This window comes from Oncorhynchus clarkii, chromosome 2 (genome assembly GCF_045791955.1).
Source record: "Oncorhynchus clarkii lewisi isolate Uvic-CL-2024 chromosome 2, UVic_Ocla_1.0, whole genome shotgun sequence".
In the NCBI taxonomy this organism is placed as follows: Eukaryota; Metazoa; Chordata; class Actinopteri; order Salmoniformes; family Salmonidae; genus Oncorhynchus; species Oncorhynchus clarkii.
The window spans coordinates 10,996,849-11,013,977 of NC_092148.1; the positions used below are offsets into that span (position 1 = coordinate 10,996,849).

The 17,129-nt window shown below is 46.6% G+C and overlaps 3 protein-coding genes across 7 annotated transcripts in view; 1 reads left to right on the forward strand and 2 right to left on the reverse strand.

Moving 5' to 3' along the window:
- LOC139421213 (uncharacterized) overlaps window positions 1–17,129 on the reverse strand; it is a 1,124,809-nt gene that overhangs the window by 545,928 nt on the left and 561,752 nt on the right. The window lies entirely within an intron of this gene.
- Window positions 50–7,164, forward strand: LOC139421032 (polymerase (RNA) III (DNA directed) polypeptide C). Of its 5 annotated transcripts, none has more exons than XR_011635583.1 (14): window positions 50–188; window positions 361–510; window positions 593–857; window positions 938–1,156; window positions 1,289–1,365; window positions 1,520–1,624; window positions 2,041–2,214; window positions 2,343–2,394; window positions 2,525–2,585; window positions 2,703–2,828; window positions 2,928–3,029; window positions 4,686–4,735; window positions 4,939–5,088; window positions 6,870–7,017. XR_011635583.1 is itself a non-coding variant. In XM_071171515.1 (14 exons), the coding sequence occupies exons 2-14, from the start codon at window positions 364–366 to the stop codon at window positions 6,946–6,948; spliced, it is 1,632 nt and encodes a 543-aa protein (XP_071027616.1). In that variant the 5' UTR covers window positions 50–188; window positions 361–363; the 3' UTR covers window positions 6,949–7,164. The 5 variants fall into 5 exon arrangements, 3 of the variants coding, with proteins under 3 accessions (XP_071027616.1, XP_071027635.1, XP_071027626.1); XM_071171515.1 differs by having other exon boundaries at window positions 2,703–2,853; window positions 6,870–7,164; XM_071171525.1 differs by having other exon boundaries at window positions 60–188; window positions 623–857; window positions 2,703–2,853; window positions 6,870–7,164.
- Window positions 7,777–17,129, reverse strand: part of LOC139421026 (integrin, alpha 10) — a 55,305-nt gene continuing 45,952 nt past the window's right edge. The window contains exons 15-30 of the mRNA XM_071171503.1: window positions 17,122–17,129; window positions 16,808–16,974; window positions 15,810–15,952; window positions 15,331–15,441; window positions 15,110–15,195; window positions 14,706–14,847; window positions 14,358–14,450; window positions 12,877–12,953; window positions 10,993–11,082; window positions 10,826–10,910; window positions 10,537–10,650; window positions 10,341–10,448; window positions 10,134–10,247; window positions 9,949–10,044; window positions 8,696–8,809; window positions 7,777–8,574 (exon numbers count right to left, since the gene is read on the reverse strand). The exon at window positions 17,122–17,129 is cut by the window's right edge and continues 123 nt beyond it. Of these exons, the coding sequence (XP_071027604.1) occupies window positions 8,524–8,574; window positions 8,696–8,809; window positions 9,949–10,044; window positions 10,134–10,247; window positions 10,341–10,448; window positions 10,537–10,650; window positions 10,826–10,910; window positions 10,993–11,082; window positions 12,877–12,953; window positions 14,358–14,450; window positions 14,706–14,847; window positions 15,110–15,195; window positions 15,331–15,441; window positions 15,810–15,952; window positions 16,808–16,974; window positions 17,122–17,129 (1,599 nt within the window). The 3' untranslated portion in view covers window positions 7,777–8,523. The remainder of the gene's footprint in view (window positions 8,575–8,695; window positions 8,810–9,948; window positions 10,045–10,133; window positions 10,248–10,340; window positions 10,449–10,536; window positions 10,651–10,825; window positions 10,911–10,992; window positions 11,083–12,876; window positions 12,954–14,357; window positions 14,451–14,705; window positions 14,848–15,109; window positions 15,196–15,330; window positions 15,442–15,809; window positions 15,953–16,807; window positions 16,975–17,121) is intronic.

Consider the following 17,129-nt stretch of genomic DNA (forward strand, 5'->3'; position numbering starts at 1 on the left):
CCAAAGAGGGTGGTCCGCCAACATCCCTTCATGCAATGCGCAACTCTTTGGGAAAATAAGCTTACCTGTGAGGGCGGAAATTCGTTGTGTTGTGGCGCTGGCAATCACATGTGTTTGGGATTCTGAAGTTGTTTTGCGAGGATTCTCCCGAAACTCATTTCATGATCTGAAAAGGGTGTTTTGCAGAGGTTTGTGAGCATGGCATTTCAGTTTTAAAATTAAAGTTGTTAGTAAACGTTGTTGAAAAGCCGTGATTTGGTTACCGGTTGTTAGTGTCATCATACTTCTCAGCATACGTATATTTCGATGAACAGTCCAAAAACGTGTTGTTGACCTGTTCCCCGGTTCCTCCTGTCTCAGCATATGACTGCCCAGGAGGTGCGGCTGTGTGGCCTGCTGCTACAGGAGCACTTTGGAGAGGTGGTGGAGAGGATAGGCACTCACCTGCTCAGAGGAGGGGCACAGAACCTCAGGACCATCGCCAATGAGACCAACACACCACTGGACCTGGTACTACACAAACAAACACATATACACACACACACATAAAACATATTGTTCAACCTAGGTGGTGACCCTGTCTCTTCTGCAGGTGAAGAAGTCTCTGTGTGTGTTGGTACAGCACGGTGCTTGTGAGTTCGGGTCGGGCCGGCGAGGCCCCGGGAGCCCAGTGGAGTACCGGGCCAACTGTGAGCGGGTTCTAAGGGTTCTGCGGTACCCGCGGTACATCTACACTGCTAAGACCCTGTATGGAGACACAGGAGAACTCATCGTGGAGGAGGTCCTACAACGAGGCCATATGACCTTGAGCAACACAGTCAAGACTGTAGCTGACCGACTCACTCATAACATGGAGGGTGTGTGAGAGAGCGATTACAAGATGTATGATTGTTCTATATTTTCTTCTCCTTCTGTCCTCATGATTTTCTCTCTGTAGAGGGTCGTAGTATGGAGTACAGTGAGGTGGTCTCAGCCTTCTCTAAGCTGGTGGAGACTCACTTCCTGCAGCGCTGTCCTCTGGTGGCCGAGATGGGAACTGCAGCCTCCTCCACTACCCCGGCGACCCCCAGCACCCCTGCCGCCCCCGCCTCCACTGCCCCCCCAACAGCAGAGAGCAACCCCGACTGCTACAAGCTGCCCCATGTCACACTCATAGGTACCGCAAACACTTTGTCTCATATAACACGTAGTACCTTTTCACCTGCGTGCATACCCACATGTAAACCTCCTGCTATATGTAATTCAGTAAATATTTGCTATACACTCGCTTGTTGTGTTTGTGGGGCAGGTCGTGGGAAGCGCAGACGCTCCAGTGACGATAGTGAGGAGCAGAGAGGAGGGAAGAAAGCCAAGATGGACTCAGAGGTCAGACCCTCTACTCTTGACACTCAGAGATAATGGGCTGCTATAGAGAATCAGAGAACCTTGTTCTGTTTTTCTTTTACTCCTCTCAATAAGGAATGGAACCGTTTTGAATGACTTGTGCCTCTTTCTATCTCCTCCCTCCCTCTCTTTCCAGTCGTGTGGTGATGAGGGGATCTACTGGCAGGTGAACTTTGAGAGGTTCCATCAGCACTTCAGAGACCAGGCCGTCATTAGTGCTGTGGCCAGCAAACTGGACCAGGTCAGTGTCACAGACCCCTACAGACCACCTCTGTATGCTTGTAGACCAGGCCATCATTAGTGCTGTGGCCAGCAAACTGGACCAGGTCAGTGTCACAGACCCCTACAGACCACCTCCGTATGCTTGTAGACCAGGAGAGATTTAATGGGGGTGGTCTAAGTCAGTAATTCCCAAACTGAGGGGTTAGCAGGGAGGGCGTGGCCTAGTTAAATAAAAAATATGGCAACATTTTCTCTGCACTTCGAATTGCAGGAAAGCTTTAAACCTACCAGATGTTTTCTCCACCAACAAGAGGGGTGTGAACAGTTTGTATCATGAACAGTGCTTGTGCCCATAGAAATAGATGTCATACGGGATGTTCCCCAATGCTGGAAGGGGGGCCTGAGTGAAAAAGACCGCTCTCTTCCCCCCCACAGACCAGTAGTGAGATAGTGAGGACTATGTTGAGGATGAGTGAGGTTACCACCACACAGACTGCCGCCTACACTCAGCCCCTCTCAGCCAATGAGATCTTCCGCTCCCTCCCGCCCAACTACAGCATCAGCAGACCAATTCTGGACCAGTACCTCTCCCTTCTGGTGGATGACCCGGTAGGAGCAGATCTAGATTCCCCTCCCCATATCCCAACCTTAACCATTGGGAGATCAATTGCATAACTGCCCTTGGATCAGTGCCTAGGGGGCTGGTAAACTGATGTTTCTCCCTCCCTCTTCCTCAGATGGAGTTTGTGGGGAAATCAGGTGACAGTGGAGGAGGAATGTACGTGGTCAGTATCCTTTTTCAACCCTGATGAAACATGTTTGAGTTTCTCATCCACACACCACACACTATTGTATAATGGGTCATTTCCAGTATTTCATGATACAGTTGTAAGTGGTCGTTTCTTGACTGACCACTCAGATCTCCAAAGAGCCCTGGCCAACCTGGCGAGAGCCACACTGGAGTCTGTGGTACAGGAGAGGTCGGTGTGTCTGTGTTTGTCAGAGTTGGTCTGTGTCCATTTACTGTGTTTATGTCTCTGCCCACGGTGGCTACATAACTTGTAGGGTGTCACTCATTCAACCTTTCCCATTGTCAGGTTTGGCTCGCGGTCGGCTAGGATCTTCCGTCTGTTGCTAAGGAAACGTCACTTGGAGCAGAAGCAGGTGGAGGACTTTGCTATGATCCCTGCCAAGGAGGCCAAAGACATGCTGTACACACTGCTGTCAGAGAACCTGGTACAGCTACAGGTAACACACAAATACACACACACACACTATACAAACCGTACATTATCATGCTCACCTGTGTTTTTCCACCCTAGGAAATCCCTAAGACTCCTGACCACGCCCCTTCACGTACCTTCTACCTGTACACTGTCAACCAGCTGCCTACTGCCCGCCTACTGCTACAACACTGCTACAAGGTACACATTCAAACTAAGCTATACTATGAGCAGCAGGATGAAACGCTGATATTGCAGATGAGCGTGATGCAAGATGTTGCACTCGGGGCAAAATATTTGCAAACCTGCGGCGCAGCGGTAGTGCTGCAGTTTACTGAACACATATTGTCCACATTGACACATTAAATCCCCAGCCTCTTTCTGACTTTCTCTCGTCTACAACTGTACCTTTACATCTACATTTTAAACTGTCTAAATAAAGAGGAAATACGGAAGGAGAATGAGTCAAAAATCTACTTTCAGTTTATTAGGTACACCTATCTAGTACCAGGTCGTACTTTGCCTCCAGAACAGCCTGAATTCTTCGCGGCATGGACTCTAAAAGTCAGAAACGTTCCACAGGGATGTTAGTCCATGCTGATGCGATGGCATCACACGGTTGCTGCAGATTGGACAGTGGTACACCATCGCCACCAGCCTGTACCGTTGACACCAGGCAGGATGGGTCCACGGACACATGCTGCTTACGGCAAATCCTGACTCTTCCATCAGCATGACGCAACAGGAACTGGGATTCGTGGATGTTTTTACACTCATCAATTGTTCACTGTTGGTGATCTTGAGCCTACTGGAGCCACTTCTTCTTGTTTTTGGCTGATAGGAGTGGAACCCTGTGTGGTCGTCTGCTGCAATAGCCCATCTGTGACAAGGACCGACGAGTTGTGCATGCCAAGATGCCGTTCTGCACACCATTGTTGTACTGTGCCGTTATTTGCCTGTTTGTGGCCCATCTGTTAGTTTGCATGATTCTTGCTAATCTCCTTCGACCTCTCATCAACAAGCTGTTTTCACCCACAGGACTGCCGCTGACTGGATGCTTTTTGTATGTCCATTCCTGGGAAACCGTAGACACTGCTGTGCGTGAAAAGCCCAGGACAGCGGCCTTTCTGAGATCTGGCATGCCTGACACTGACGATCATATCACTCTCAAAATCACTTAGGTCACTGGCTTTGCCCATTCTAATATTCAATCAAACAGTAACTGAATGCCTCAATGCCTGTCTGCCTGCTTTATATAGCAAGCCACGGTCATGTGACTCAGTCTGTAGGAGCGCTATATTTTGGTGAATGTGGTGGTGTACCTAATAACCTGGCCGGTGAGTGTATATGTCTGCATGTGTACTTTACGGTGCTGCAACTTGAGCTTCAGGACCACATTTAGTGTCGCAATTCACACTCCATTGTTGCGGAAGCCCGCCTGATATGGCTTCTACATCTGCATTGCTTGCTGTTTGGGGTTTCAGGCTGCGTTTCTGTAGAAGCCCTCTGTGACATCATTACTTCGTGCATCGCTGACTTGACAATTAATGGTGGACGTCTGACTTAAAGATAGGGCTGGGAATTGCCGAGGACCTCATGATGCTGATACAATATGTATTGCGATTCTCACATTTCTATATGCAATGCGATATTGCGATTTGATGTTCCAAACATATTGCTCGCTATATGTCTGCTGCAGAGAGACGAGAGCGCATGAGAACGTTTGTTTTGATCAGTCATGGAAATAAAAGTGCAGAAAATCTGTTGGCTTACTATTATAAAAAGAAGATGGAGAACAAGTCCAAAACAATATAGTGATATGTAACTGTATACATTTCCCCCCATCACTACATGCAGACAGTGGCTAATCTGATTGAGAGGCGCCTCTTCGAGACCAAGGAGAACAAGTGAGTTTATTGATTGATTCCTGAGTGGATGAATGGATAGATTTGGTTTTATTCTCTAAGTCTCCTGCTAAGGTCTCTTTAGGTCTGCATATGGACTTTTAGAGGACAATAGAGGACCACAATGGAAACAAGTCTGACTTTTTGTGTATATAATCCTCAGCAATTTTGGTACAGGTACACGACTTCCTGTGTTTGATTGACAGGCGTCTGCTGGAGAAGTCCCAGCGAATCGAGGCGATCCTGGCATCGCTGCAGGCCAGTGGGGCGGAGCCTGAACAGCTGACAGAGGTGGAGGAGATGATCACTGCCCCCGAGAGACAGCAGCTAGAAGCCCTGCGACATCACATCAACAAGTACTGCATTACCACTGCATCTTAATTACCACTGCACCTTAATTACCACTGCGCCTTAATTACCGCTGCGCCTTAATTACCACTGCGCCTTAATTACCACTGCACCTTAATTACCACTGCGCCTTAATTACCGCTGCGCCTTAATTACCACTGCGCCTTAATTACCACTGCACCTTAATTACCACTGCGCCTTAATTACCACTGCGCCTTAATTACCACTGCGCCTTAATTACCAGTGCACCAGACATGTCCCCCTGCTTAAGCCAGTACATGTCCAGGCCCGTCTGAAGTTTGCTAGAGAGCATTTGGATGATCCAGAAGAAGATTGGGAGAATGTCATATGGTCAGATGAAACCAAAATAGAACATTTTGGTAAAAACTCAACTCGTCGTGTTTGGAGGACAAAGAATGCTGAATTGCATCCAAAGAACACCATACCTACTGTGAAGCATGTGGGTAGAAACATCATGCTTTGGGGCTGTTTTTCTGCAAAGGGACCAGGACACCTGATCCGTGTAAAGGAAAGAATGAATGGGGCCATGTATCGTGAGATTTTGAGTGAAAACCTCCTTCCATCAGCAAGTGCATTGAAGATGAAACGTGGCTGGGTCTTTCAGCATGACGATGATCCCAAACACACCGCCCGGGCAACGAAGGAGTGGCTTCGTAAGAAGCATTTCAAGGTCCTGGAGTGGCCTAGCCAGTCTCCAGATCTCAACCCCATAGAAAATCTTTGGAGGGAGTTGAAAGTCCGTGTTGCCCAGCAACAGCCCCAAAACATCACTGCTCTAGAGGAGATCTGCATGGGGGAATGGGCCAAAATACCAGCAACAGTGTGTGAAAACCTTGTGAAGACTTACAGAAAACGTTTGACCTCTGTCATTGCCAACAAAATGTATACAACAAAGTATTGAGATAAATAAGTATTTGGTCAATAACAAAAGTTTTCCACCATAATTTGCAAATAAATTCATTAAAAATCCTACAATGTGATTTTCAGGATTTTTTTTCTTCTCATTTTGTCTGTCATAGTTGAAGTGTACCTATGATGAAAATTACAGGCCTCTCATCTTTTTAAGTGGGAGAACTTGCACAATTGGTGACTGACTAAATACTTTTTTGCCCCACTGTATAAACAACAGTAAAAAGAGTAACAAATAACAGTAGCGAGGCTATATACAGGCACCGGTTAGTCGGGCTAATTGAGGTAGTATGTACATGAATGTATAGTTAAAGTGACTATGCATTATTGATAAACAGAGAGTAGCAGCAGCATAAAAGAGGGGTTGGGGGGGTGGAACAATGCAAATAGTCCGGGTAGCCATTTGATTACCTGTTCAGGAGTCTTATCGGGGTAAAAGCTGTTGAGAAGCCTTTTGGTCCTAGACTTGGCGCCCTGGTACCGCTTGCCATGCGGTAGCAGAGAGAACAGTCTGACTGGGGTGGCTGGGGTCTTTCACAATTTTTAGGGCCTTCCTATGACACTGCCTGGTGTAGAGGTCCTGGATGGCAGGAAGCTTGACCCCAGTGATGTACTGGGCCGTACGCACTACCCTCTGTAGTGCCTGACAGTCGGAGGCCGAGCAGTTGCCATACCAGGCGGTGATGCAACCAGTCAGGATGCTACTGCTATGACACCCATACTATATATCTATAGACAACAGCTAGAGGCCTACGACATCACATCAACAAGTACTACTACATACTTGTTATTACTAATACTGCTACATTACTGTAGCTTTATTACCTCTTTCTTTTACTTGTTTCCTTTCTCCCTGAAGGTTGGACTCTACAGAGAACCAGGTGGATGAGACTGTCTTTCTTCTGGAGTCCTACATCTTCTCTACCAAGACCAAGTGAGAGGGAGGGAGGGAGGGGAGAAACACAATGGACATAAAGTTGCATCAATAAAATGTGTTTGCGTTTTCATATACCTGTGCTTTTTCTGCCTGACGTACAGGCGTCGTTATTTCAGTTATATGTTCAACAATGTCTGCTAGTGTGAAAGTGTTTTTTCTTTTATAGAATGAAGTAGTCCGAAATGCCAGATTAAAAATAAAAAGTTATGTAATAAAATATTTGGTTCATGTGAATGAATGATCCTATTGTATGTATAAATGAACATGAAAGAAACTAAAATAACATTTTCAAAACTTTAATTATCAACAGTTTTAATTTGACTCAAAAAATGAACTCTACTGTAGAGAAAATGGGTGGAAAATCTAAAGTCATGATGACTTCTGAATATTAAATAGACAGTTTGGTTTGTAACAGCGTTTCATAGAAATACAAATATATTCACATGATTATAAGTGGCCCCCATTATCAGGTAGTGCATTTTCATTCAAGCTTCCTTGAAGGATGGAACTGCTTTCCATATAGCACAACATGGTACTAATTACAGGTTGATGCCTATACGGTATCTACTTATACAACATGGTACTAATTACAGGTTGATACCTGTACTGTATCTACTTATACAACATGGTACTAATTACAGGTTGATACCTGTACTATATCTACTTATACAACATGGTACTAATTACAGGTTGATGCCTATACGGTATCTACTTATACAACATGGTACTAATTACAGGTTGATACCTGTATAAGTAGATACCGTACAGCTATCAACCTGTAATTAGTACCATGTTGTATAAGTAGATACCGTACAACATGGTACTAATTACAGGTTGATGCCTGTAGGGTATCTACTTATACAACATGGTACTAATTACAGGTTGATACCTGTACTATATCTACTTATACAGATCTACGCTGTTTGAAGTCTGCAGTCATTGAACATCATACCAAGTCACATTGCACCAGGAGTGTCAAACTCATTCCACAGAGGGCTGTGTGTCTGTAGGTTTTTGTTTTGTCCATTCAATTAAGACCTAGACAACCAGTTGAGGGGAGTCCCTCACTAAGTCGTGACCTTAATTCATCCATCAAGTACAAGGGTGGAGTAAACCTGCAGACACTCGGCCCTCCGTGGAATGAGTTTGACACGTAGTGTACAGCATTCTTTCCTGTCTGGGACATCTCTGAAGAAAACTCATGTACACGTCCTTCCTGCTGTATATTTCTAAACAGGTGTGTAACTACAGCCCGACAGCCATGGGTTCACCTGTAGAAACAGACAAGATGTTGGGGTGTCTGATGATAGATGCAGTCTGTGCCATGTGGTGTTAGGTGTTTTGACAGTTCAGACACACACTGGGCAACGCTCATCTATACCGGCTGTGCGTTCTTTATGGGGGGGGGGGCATGCTTTAGAAGAGGGGAAAGACATCGGTTTTTATTGCTGGGGGGGCGGAGCAGTCTCTGTGCAGGTCGTTGCCATGGGGATGGGCACGAAGTGGACTCTTTCTGTGGTTCTCTGGTTGTCACAGATACTGTATCCATTGACTGACATGGCGGCGAGGGGCGGGCTCAGTCCTCGAGTTCCTCGTCCTTTATCTGTTTACGAGTGAAGAACCCCAGCTGGAGAAAGGAGGGATGAGAAGGAGTGAAATCCAAAGTGTTGATCTTTACCACAAAGGCAGAGGAGAAACAAGTTATTGCAGAGTGTGAGGTACTGTATGGTGAGGTGTGATTGGTGTACCTTCCACATAGCGAAGATGATGAGGGCCAATAGCAGAAGCCCTCCAATGATGCTACCTATCAGAATCCAGAGAGAAATAGGGATGGCCCGCCCCTTTAGTACCTCCAACACCGTCTGACGGAGAGAAAGAGAAAAAAAGGCTGATAGTAGAGACAGTCTGACAGATATTCATCACCCTATACCAGCTTCCTACTCTATCTGGATGTAAACGACAGACAGACAGATATCATCACCCTATACCAGCTTCCTACTCTATCTGGATGTAAACGACAGACAGACAGATATCATCACCCTATACCAGCTTCCTACTCTATCTGGATGTAAACGACAGTCTGACAGATATCATTACCCTATACCAGCTTCCTACTCTATCTGGATGTAAACGACAGTCTGACAGATATTCATCACCCTATACCAGCTTCCTACTCTATCTGGATGTAAACGACAGTCTGACAGATATTCATCACCCTATACCAGCTTCCTACTCTATCTGGATGTAAACGACAGTCTGACAGATATTCATCACCCTATACCAGCTTCCTACTCTATCTGGATGTAAACGAGAGACAGACAGATATTCATCACCCTATACCAGCTTCCTACTCTCTGGATGTAAACGACAGACAGACAGATATTCATCACCCTATACCAGCTTCCTACTCTATCTGGATGTAAACGACAGTCTGACAGATATTCATCACCCTATACCAGCTTCCTACTCTTATCTGGGTGTAAACGACAGTCTGACAGATATTCATCACCCTATACCAGCTTCCTACTCTTATCTGGGTGTAAACGACAGTCTGACAGATATTCATCACCCTATACCAGCTTAATACTCTTATCTGGGTGTAAACGACAGTCAGAGATATTCATCACCCTATACCAGCTTCCTCTATCTGGATGTAAACAACAGACAGACAGATATTCATCACCCTATACCAGCTTCCTCTATCTGGGTGTAAACAACAGTCTGACAGATATTAATCACCCTATACCAGCTTCCTCTATCTGGATGTAAACAACAGACAGACAGATATTCATCACCCTATACCAGCTTCCTACTCTATCTGGATGTAAACAACAGATGGACATATATCATCACCCTATACCAGCTTCCTCTATCTGGGTGTAAACAACAGACAGACATCATCACCCTATACCAGCTTCCTCTATCTGGATGTAAATGAGTCAGGCACAGACAAGGCTAAACCAGTCCTCCACTATTAGTGTTAATCCTGCTGTTCTCTCACCTCCCTCCAGATGGCGCCACTCCCCAGAGTTACCAGGTTAGATTCCTGAGCAGCCAGACGATAGGCACTCACTATCCTCACCACCTTAAACTTAGCCTGGTGACAGAGACACAAAGTCAGAGTGAGTGTTTTTATAGTTAGAGCTGTGTGTGTGTGTGTGTGTGTGAGTGAGTGAAACTTCGTACCTGTCTGAAGAAGTTGTCGTGGACCCTGCGGCTGACTCGTATGAGAGCGGTCTGTCCTCGATGCAGCTGCTGTACCTCACACACCACCTCCACACACCACGACCTGCTGCAGTTCTACACACCGCACACAGAAACATGTTACAACTGTAAATACACTGTGTGCATGTATGTGCGTGAATCAGTGTATATGTGTCTGTCTGTTCTCACCAGTAGGTCAGTCTGTTGCATGTCTTCAGGATGTAGTGGTCGTACATCTCTCTGTCTGTCCTTCAGCTGGGACACGTCACTGTCTACACTGCAGTTCACCCCTGTCACCTGACATCACAAAGGTCACAGTTCAGTACCAGAGAGAAATGACAATAACTGTTTATTCCAACAGTAGTGGGAGAGGGTTAGTACTCACGTTGTAAGAGAAGACCTCAGTAAGAGCCATGAAGACTCTGTCTCCAGCTGCTACAGAGGGCAGGCTCAGCCTCAACTCCAGGTTACTCACACTGTAACAGCCCAGGTTCTGCAGCTACACACAGAACACATTAGTCTGAGGTAGGGGTGGGTGTGTGTGTGTGTGTGTGTGTGTGTGTGTGTGTGTGTGTGTGTGTGTGTGCGTGCGTAAAGACAGTATGTATGGTTATGTGTGTGATTGTGCAGTAAGGATATTAAGGAAACAGATATATTGTGTGTGCACTGCTTACCCTGAAGTGTGTGTAGAACTCTGGTCCTATTGCCTCTGATATGGTTCTGGTTGGGTGGACCTCATAACGGTTCAGATTGGAGTCACTACAAAGAAAGAGAGAGATACAGGGAATGAGAGAGAGAGAGAGAGACCGCGAGACCGAGAGAGAGAGAGAGAGAGACTAACCTGGTGATGAAGAGGTCAGGTTCGTACTGAACCACAGTCTGGAGCTGAACACTGTTGTCTCCCAACGTAGCCTCTCTCTCCACACTGTCACTATGGGAACCAGGAACACAGAGATGTACAGTGCCTTGCGAAAGTATTCGGCCCCCTTGAACTTTGCGACCTTTTGCCACATTTCAGGCTTCAAACATAAAGATATAAAACTGTATTTTTTTTGTGAAGAATCAACAACAAGTGGGACACAATCATGAAGTGGAACAACATTTATTGGATATTTCAAACTTTTTTAACAAATCAAAAACTGAAAAATTGGGCCCCTTTAAGTTAATACTTTGTAGCCCCACCTTTTGCTGCGATTACAGCTGTAAGTCGCTTGGGGTATGTCTCTATCAGTTTTGCACATCGAGAGACTGACATTTTGTCCCATTCCTCCTTGTAAAACAGCTTGAGCTCAGTGAGGTTGGATGGAGAGCATTTGTGAACAGCAGTTTTCAGTTCTTTCCACAGATTCTCGATTGGATTCAGGTCTGGACTTTGACTTGGCCATTCTAACACCTGGATATGTTTATTTTTGAACCATTCCATTGTAGATTTTGCTTTATGTTTTGGATCATTGTCTTGTTGGAAGACAAATCTCCGTCCCAGTCTCAGGTCTTTTGCAGACTCCATCAGGTTTTCTTCCAGAATGGTCCTGTATTTGGCTCCATCCATCTTCCCATCAATTTTAACCATCTTCCCTGTCCCTGCTGAAGAAAAGCAGGCCCAAACCATGATGCTGCCACCACCATGTTTGACAGTGGGGATGGTGTGTTCAGCTGTGTTGCTTTTACGCCAAACATAAAGTTTTGCATTGTTGCCAAAAAGTTCAATTTTGGTTTCATCTGACCAGAGCACCTTCTTCCACATGTTTGGTGTGTCTCCCAGGTGGCTTGTGGCAAACTTTAAACAACACTTTTTATGGATATCTTTAAGAAATGGCTTTCTTGCCACTCTTCCATAAAGGCCAGATTTGTGCAATATACGACTGATTGTTGTCCTATGGACAGAGTCTCCCACCTCAGCTGTAGATCTCTGCAGTTCATCCAGAGTGATCATGGGCCTCTTGGCTGCATCTCTGATCAGTCTTCTCCTTGTATGAGCTGAAAGTTTAGAGGGACGGCCAGGTCTTGGTAGATTTGCAGTGGTCTGATACTCCTTCCATTTCAATATTATCGCTTGCACAGTGCTCCTTGGGATGTTTAAAGCTTGGGAAATCTTTTTGTATCCAAATCCGGCTTTAAACTTCTTCACAACAGTATCTCGGACCTGCCTGGTGTGTTCCTTGTTCTTCATGATGCTCTCTGCGCTTTTAACGGACCTCTGAGACTATCACAGTGCAGGTGCATTTATACAGAGACTTGATTACACACAGGTGGATTGTATTTATCATCATTAGTCATTTAGGTCAACATTGGATCATTCAGAGATCCTCACTGAACTTCTGGAGAGAGTTTGCTGCACTGAAAGTAAAGGGGCTGAATAATTTTGCACGCCCAATTTTTCAGTTTTTGATTTGTTAAAAAAGTTTGAAATATCCAATAAATGTCGTTCCACTTCATGATTGTGTCCCACTTGTTGATGATTCTTCACAAAAAAATACAGTTTTATATCTTTATGTTTGAAGCCTGAAATGTGGCAAAAGGTCGCAAAGTTCAAGGGGGCTGAATACTTTCGCAAGGCACTGTATATGACAGACACATGAGAAGACAAACACACAGTACTTCTGTCTCTACTGTAGGATTATGACTAGGGTTAGACAGAATCAGTGGAGGCTGAATTTCAGGTTAATTTCTAGAAGCTCCCAATAGGAATCCCTTTACATTCCTCCATAGGATTATAATGAGTTACCTGGCAACTGTGAGTTTCATCTGGACTTTACTGAGCAGAGACGTACAGCTGAACTCAAACTCTAACATGAAGTTCACCTGACAGAGAGAAGATAAGAGGTGGGGGGGATTGAGTTTGTGGTATCAGAACTACACTGAACAAATATATGAACGCACCATGAAACAATTTCTAAGATTTTTCCATTTGCCTCATGCAGTGAGACACATCTCCTTCACATATAGATGATCAGGCTGTTGATTGTGACCTGTGGAATGTTGTCCCACTCCTCTTCAATGGCTCTGCAAAGTTACTGGATATTGGAAGGAACTGGAACACGCTGTCGTACACGTCGATGCAGAGCATCCCAAACATGCTCAATGGGTGACATGTCTGGTGAGTATGCAGGCCATGGAAGAACTGGGACATTTTCAGCTTCCAGGAATTGTGTACAGATCCTTGTGACATGGGGCTGTGCATTATCATGCTGAAACATGAGGTGATGGTGGTGATGATGGTGGTGACAAGACAATGGGCCTCAGGATCTCGTCACAGTACCTCGGTGCATTCAAATGATCATCCATAAAATGCAATTGTATTTGTTGTCCGTAGCTTATGCCTGCCCATACCATGACCCTACCCCCACTATGGGGCACTCTGTTCACAACGTTGACGTCAGCAAACCACTCACCCACACGACGCCATACACACTGTCTGACATCTGCCCGGTACAGCCGAAACTGGGATTCACCCGTGAAGAGCACACTTCTCCAGCGTACCAGTGGCCAGCAAAGGTGAGCATTTGCCCACTGAAGTCGATTACAATGTCGAACTGCAATCAAGTCAAGACCCTGGTGAGGACGGCGAGCACACAAATGAGCTTCCCTGAGATGGTTTCTAACAGTTTGTGTAGAAAATCTTCAGTTGTGCAAACCCACAGTTTCATCAGCTGTCTGGGTGGCTGGTCTCAGACGATCCCGCTGGTGAAGAGGCCGGATGTGGAGGTCCTGAGCTGGTGTGGTTACACGTGGTCTGCGATTGTGAGGCCGGTTGGGACATACTGCCAAATTCTCTAAAACGACGTTGGAGGCAGCTTATGGTAGAGAAATGAACATTCAATTATTTGGCAACAGAACTGGTGACATTCCTGCAGTCATCATGCCAACGCTCCCTCAAAACCTGAGACATCTGTGGCATTGTGTTGTTTGACAAAACTGCACATTTTAGAGTTGCCTTTTATTGTCCCCAGCACAAGGTGCACCTGTGTAATGATCATGGCATTTAATCATATTTTTGATATGCCACACCTGTCAGGTGGATGGATTATCTTGGCAAATGAGAAATGCTCACTAACAGGGATGTAAACAACATTTGAGAAAAATACGCTTTTTGTGCGTATGGAACATTTCTGGGATCTTTTATTTCAGCTCATGAAACATGGGACCAACACTTAACATGTTGTGTTTATATTTCTGTTCATTGTATTTGATGCCAGACAGACAGACCTTGGAGTGGGAGCGGAACACAGGATAGCTGACATTACAGGAATGACTGTTGGAACTGAGAGATGTACACTCAATTTTCAACTGGGTATCCTCCTAGAGAGAGAGAAGGAGAGAGAGAGAAAGATAGGGATGGAGACATCGAAAGGGAGGGAGGAAGAGAGAGAAGGGGGAGGTGACAGAATAAAATTGTCAGGTTCATGTTGTGTAATGTGTGTGTGTGTGTGTGTTTGTGTGTGTGTGTGTGTTTGTGTGTGTGTGTGGTGTGTGTGTGTTGTGTGTGTGTGTGTGTGTGTGTGTGTGTGTGTGTGTGTGTGTGGTGTGTGGTGTGTGTGTGTGTGTGTTTCGTACCCGTATACTGAGACTAGAGAAGTGGAGGTTGCGTGAGTAGTGCAGTGTCAGGCTGGTGTTGTAGGCGTTCTCTAGTCTGTTCTGCAGCTGGACTTCTACAGCCAGACGTCTGCGAGGGCTACGGATCACATAGGGCTGCTGTCTGCAGAGAGGAGTTACATTCAGACATTCATACACCTACTACACAACTACTACACAACATTAATACAACAACTACACAACATTAATACATGAATACAACAGGAACGCTTGACTTAGTAATTGTTTGGCTAATTGAGTGTTGACTGGACACAAAAAAGAGAGGAACATTTTTGATCAGGTGTGTGTGTGTGTGTCTATACGTGTGTGTCCATGCATGTGTGTGTGCACATGTGTTCGTGTGTGTTTGTGTGTGTGAGATGTACCTTGTCCCAGAGATGTCCATATGAGCCTGCAGCACCAGATCAGTGACACACACATCATCCTCACCACAGTCTTTGAAGAACGCAATCTGGAGACATCAAGGTACAGTATTTGAAACGGAGGTGCCAGAGTAATACTGTAGATAACGTACAGTAACAGTACATTACATCATACAATGTGGCCAGGATGCTACGAGCACCCCACACACACCCCACACACTGACCGATCTCTTGAAGGTGGTGGGCCAGCCTTCGTCCAGCACTGGGCCGCTCTCTGTGTCGTTGATCTTAAAGCGCAGGGAGAAGCTGATTGGACGGATGTAGTCTGCTGTGTCCTATCACAGACGGAGACAAAGGGTTAGAGGTCAATATCATGTTTCAGCATGTAGATTGTGTGTGTCGGTCGGGGTGAAGGATGTGTGTTTTGGCATTGTGTGTGACATATGGAAGGGCAGGTTGTGGCAGTAGCGTGTACATGTTGGTTGTGTGTTTGTGTCAGGGCATGTGTGTATGTTAGTTGTGTAGTGTGTGCGTGTGTGTGTGTATATGCCATTTTAGCAGAGGCTTTTATCCAAAGCGGCCCTACAGTCATGCGTGCATACTTTCTTTTAAAAGGTCGCTGTTTGGTCCTAGGAATTGAACCCACTATCCTGGTGTTGCAAGTACCATACCAGCTGAGCTCTGGTGTGTGTGTCATACTCACAAACACATGGAACGGCAGGTTGTGGCAGACGGTCTGTCCTGTGTGAACTCTGACCCCCAGCTGTGTCTGTCTCTGGTTGCTGTCGTCAAACAACGCCCTCGCTGTCAACTTTCTCTCATCCAACATGGCCACCACCGACAGATCTGAGGAGGAGGGAGAAGGGGATGTTAGTTTTGATAACAAATCTATCAAATCTAACAGGCGGACTCCCTCCCTCTCGTTTCTCCCTCCCCCTTACTCTCTCCAGTCCCTGCCCCTCCCTCTCTCCCCTCCCTCCCTCCCCCACTCCCTCCCTCTCCCTTACTCTCTCCCCTCCCTCCCACACTCCATCCTCTCCCTTACCGAAGCTGCTGCTGTGAGTTCCAGGGGAACGGGACAGAGCCAGGAAGCAGGCTGTAGCGTTGAGACAGGCAGACTCCCTCCCTCCTCTCTCCTTCCCCCTCTCTCCCCCACTCCCTCCCTCTCCTTTACCGAAGCTGCTGCTGTGAGTTCCAGGGGAACGGGACAGAGCCAGGAAGCAGGCTGTAGCGTTGAGACAGGCAGACTCCCTCCCTCCTCTCTCCTTCCCCCTCCCTCCCCCACTCCCTCCCTCTCCCTTACCGAAGCTGCTGCTGTGAGTTCCAGGGGAACGGGACAGAGCCAGGAAGCAGGTTGTAGCGTTGAGACAGGCAGACTCCCTCCCTCCTCTCTCCTTCCCCCTCCCTCCCCTACTCTCTCCCCTCCCTCTCCCTTACCGAAGCTGCTGAGGTGAGTTCCAGGGGAACGGGACAGAGCCAGGAAGCAGGCTGTAGCGTTGAGACAGGCAGACTCCCTCCCTCCTCTCTCCTTCCCCCTCCCTCCCCTTACTCTCTCCCCTCCCTCTCCCTTACCGAAGCTGCTGCGGTGAGTTCCAGGGGAACGGGACAGAGCCAGGAAGCAGGCTGTAGCGTTGAGACAGGCAGACTCCCTCCCTCCTCTCTCCTTCCCCCTCCCTCCCCCACTCCCTCCCTCTCCCTTACCGAAGCTGCTGCTGTGAGTTCCAGGGGAACGGGACAGAGCCAGGAAGCAGGCTGTAGCGTTGAGACAGGCAGACTCCCTCGCTCCTCTCTGACACGTCTTCTGGATGACGTTGATGGAGTGGGGCTGGAAGGACAGACTCATGTTGATCTGGACTATACTACGAGAACTGGAGAGAGGGGAGGGAGAATTGATCATTCAATGATGACGATCATCATCACATTTAAAAAAAATACTCCACAGCCAAGTCTGACAATTTATCCCTCCCCTCCCCTCCTCTTCATTCCTCCACCTCCCCTCATCCCTCCTTTCTTACCTGAGTAG

Excerpts from the sequence above, each read along its gene's own strand:
- LOC139421032 (XM_071171515.1), top strand. The coding sequence starts at position 364 with ATGACTGCCCAGGAGGTGCGGCTGTGTGGCCTGCTGCTACAGGAGCAC. Across the intron at positions 1,157-1,288 it reads GCCCCATGTCACACTCATAG|GTCGTGGGAAGCGCAGACGC; the intron begins GTACCGCAAACA and ends TTTGTGGGGCAG. Across the intron at positions 2,854-2,927 it reads AGAACCTGGTACAGCTACAG|GAAATCCCTAAGACTCCTGA; the intron begins GTAACACACAAA and ends TTTCCACCCTAG.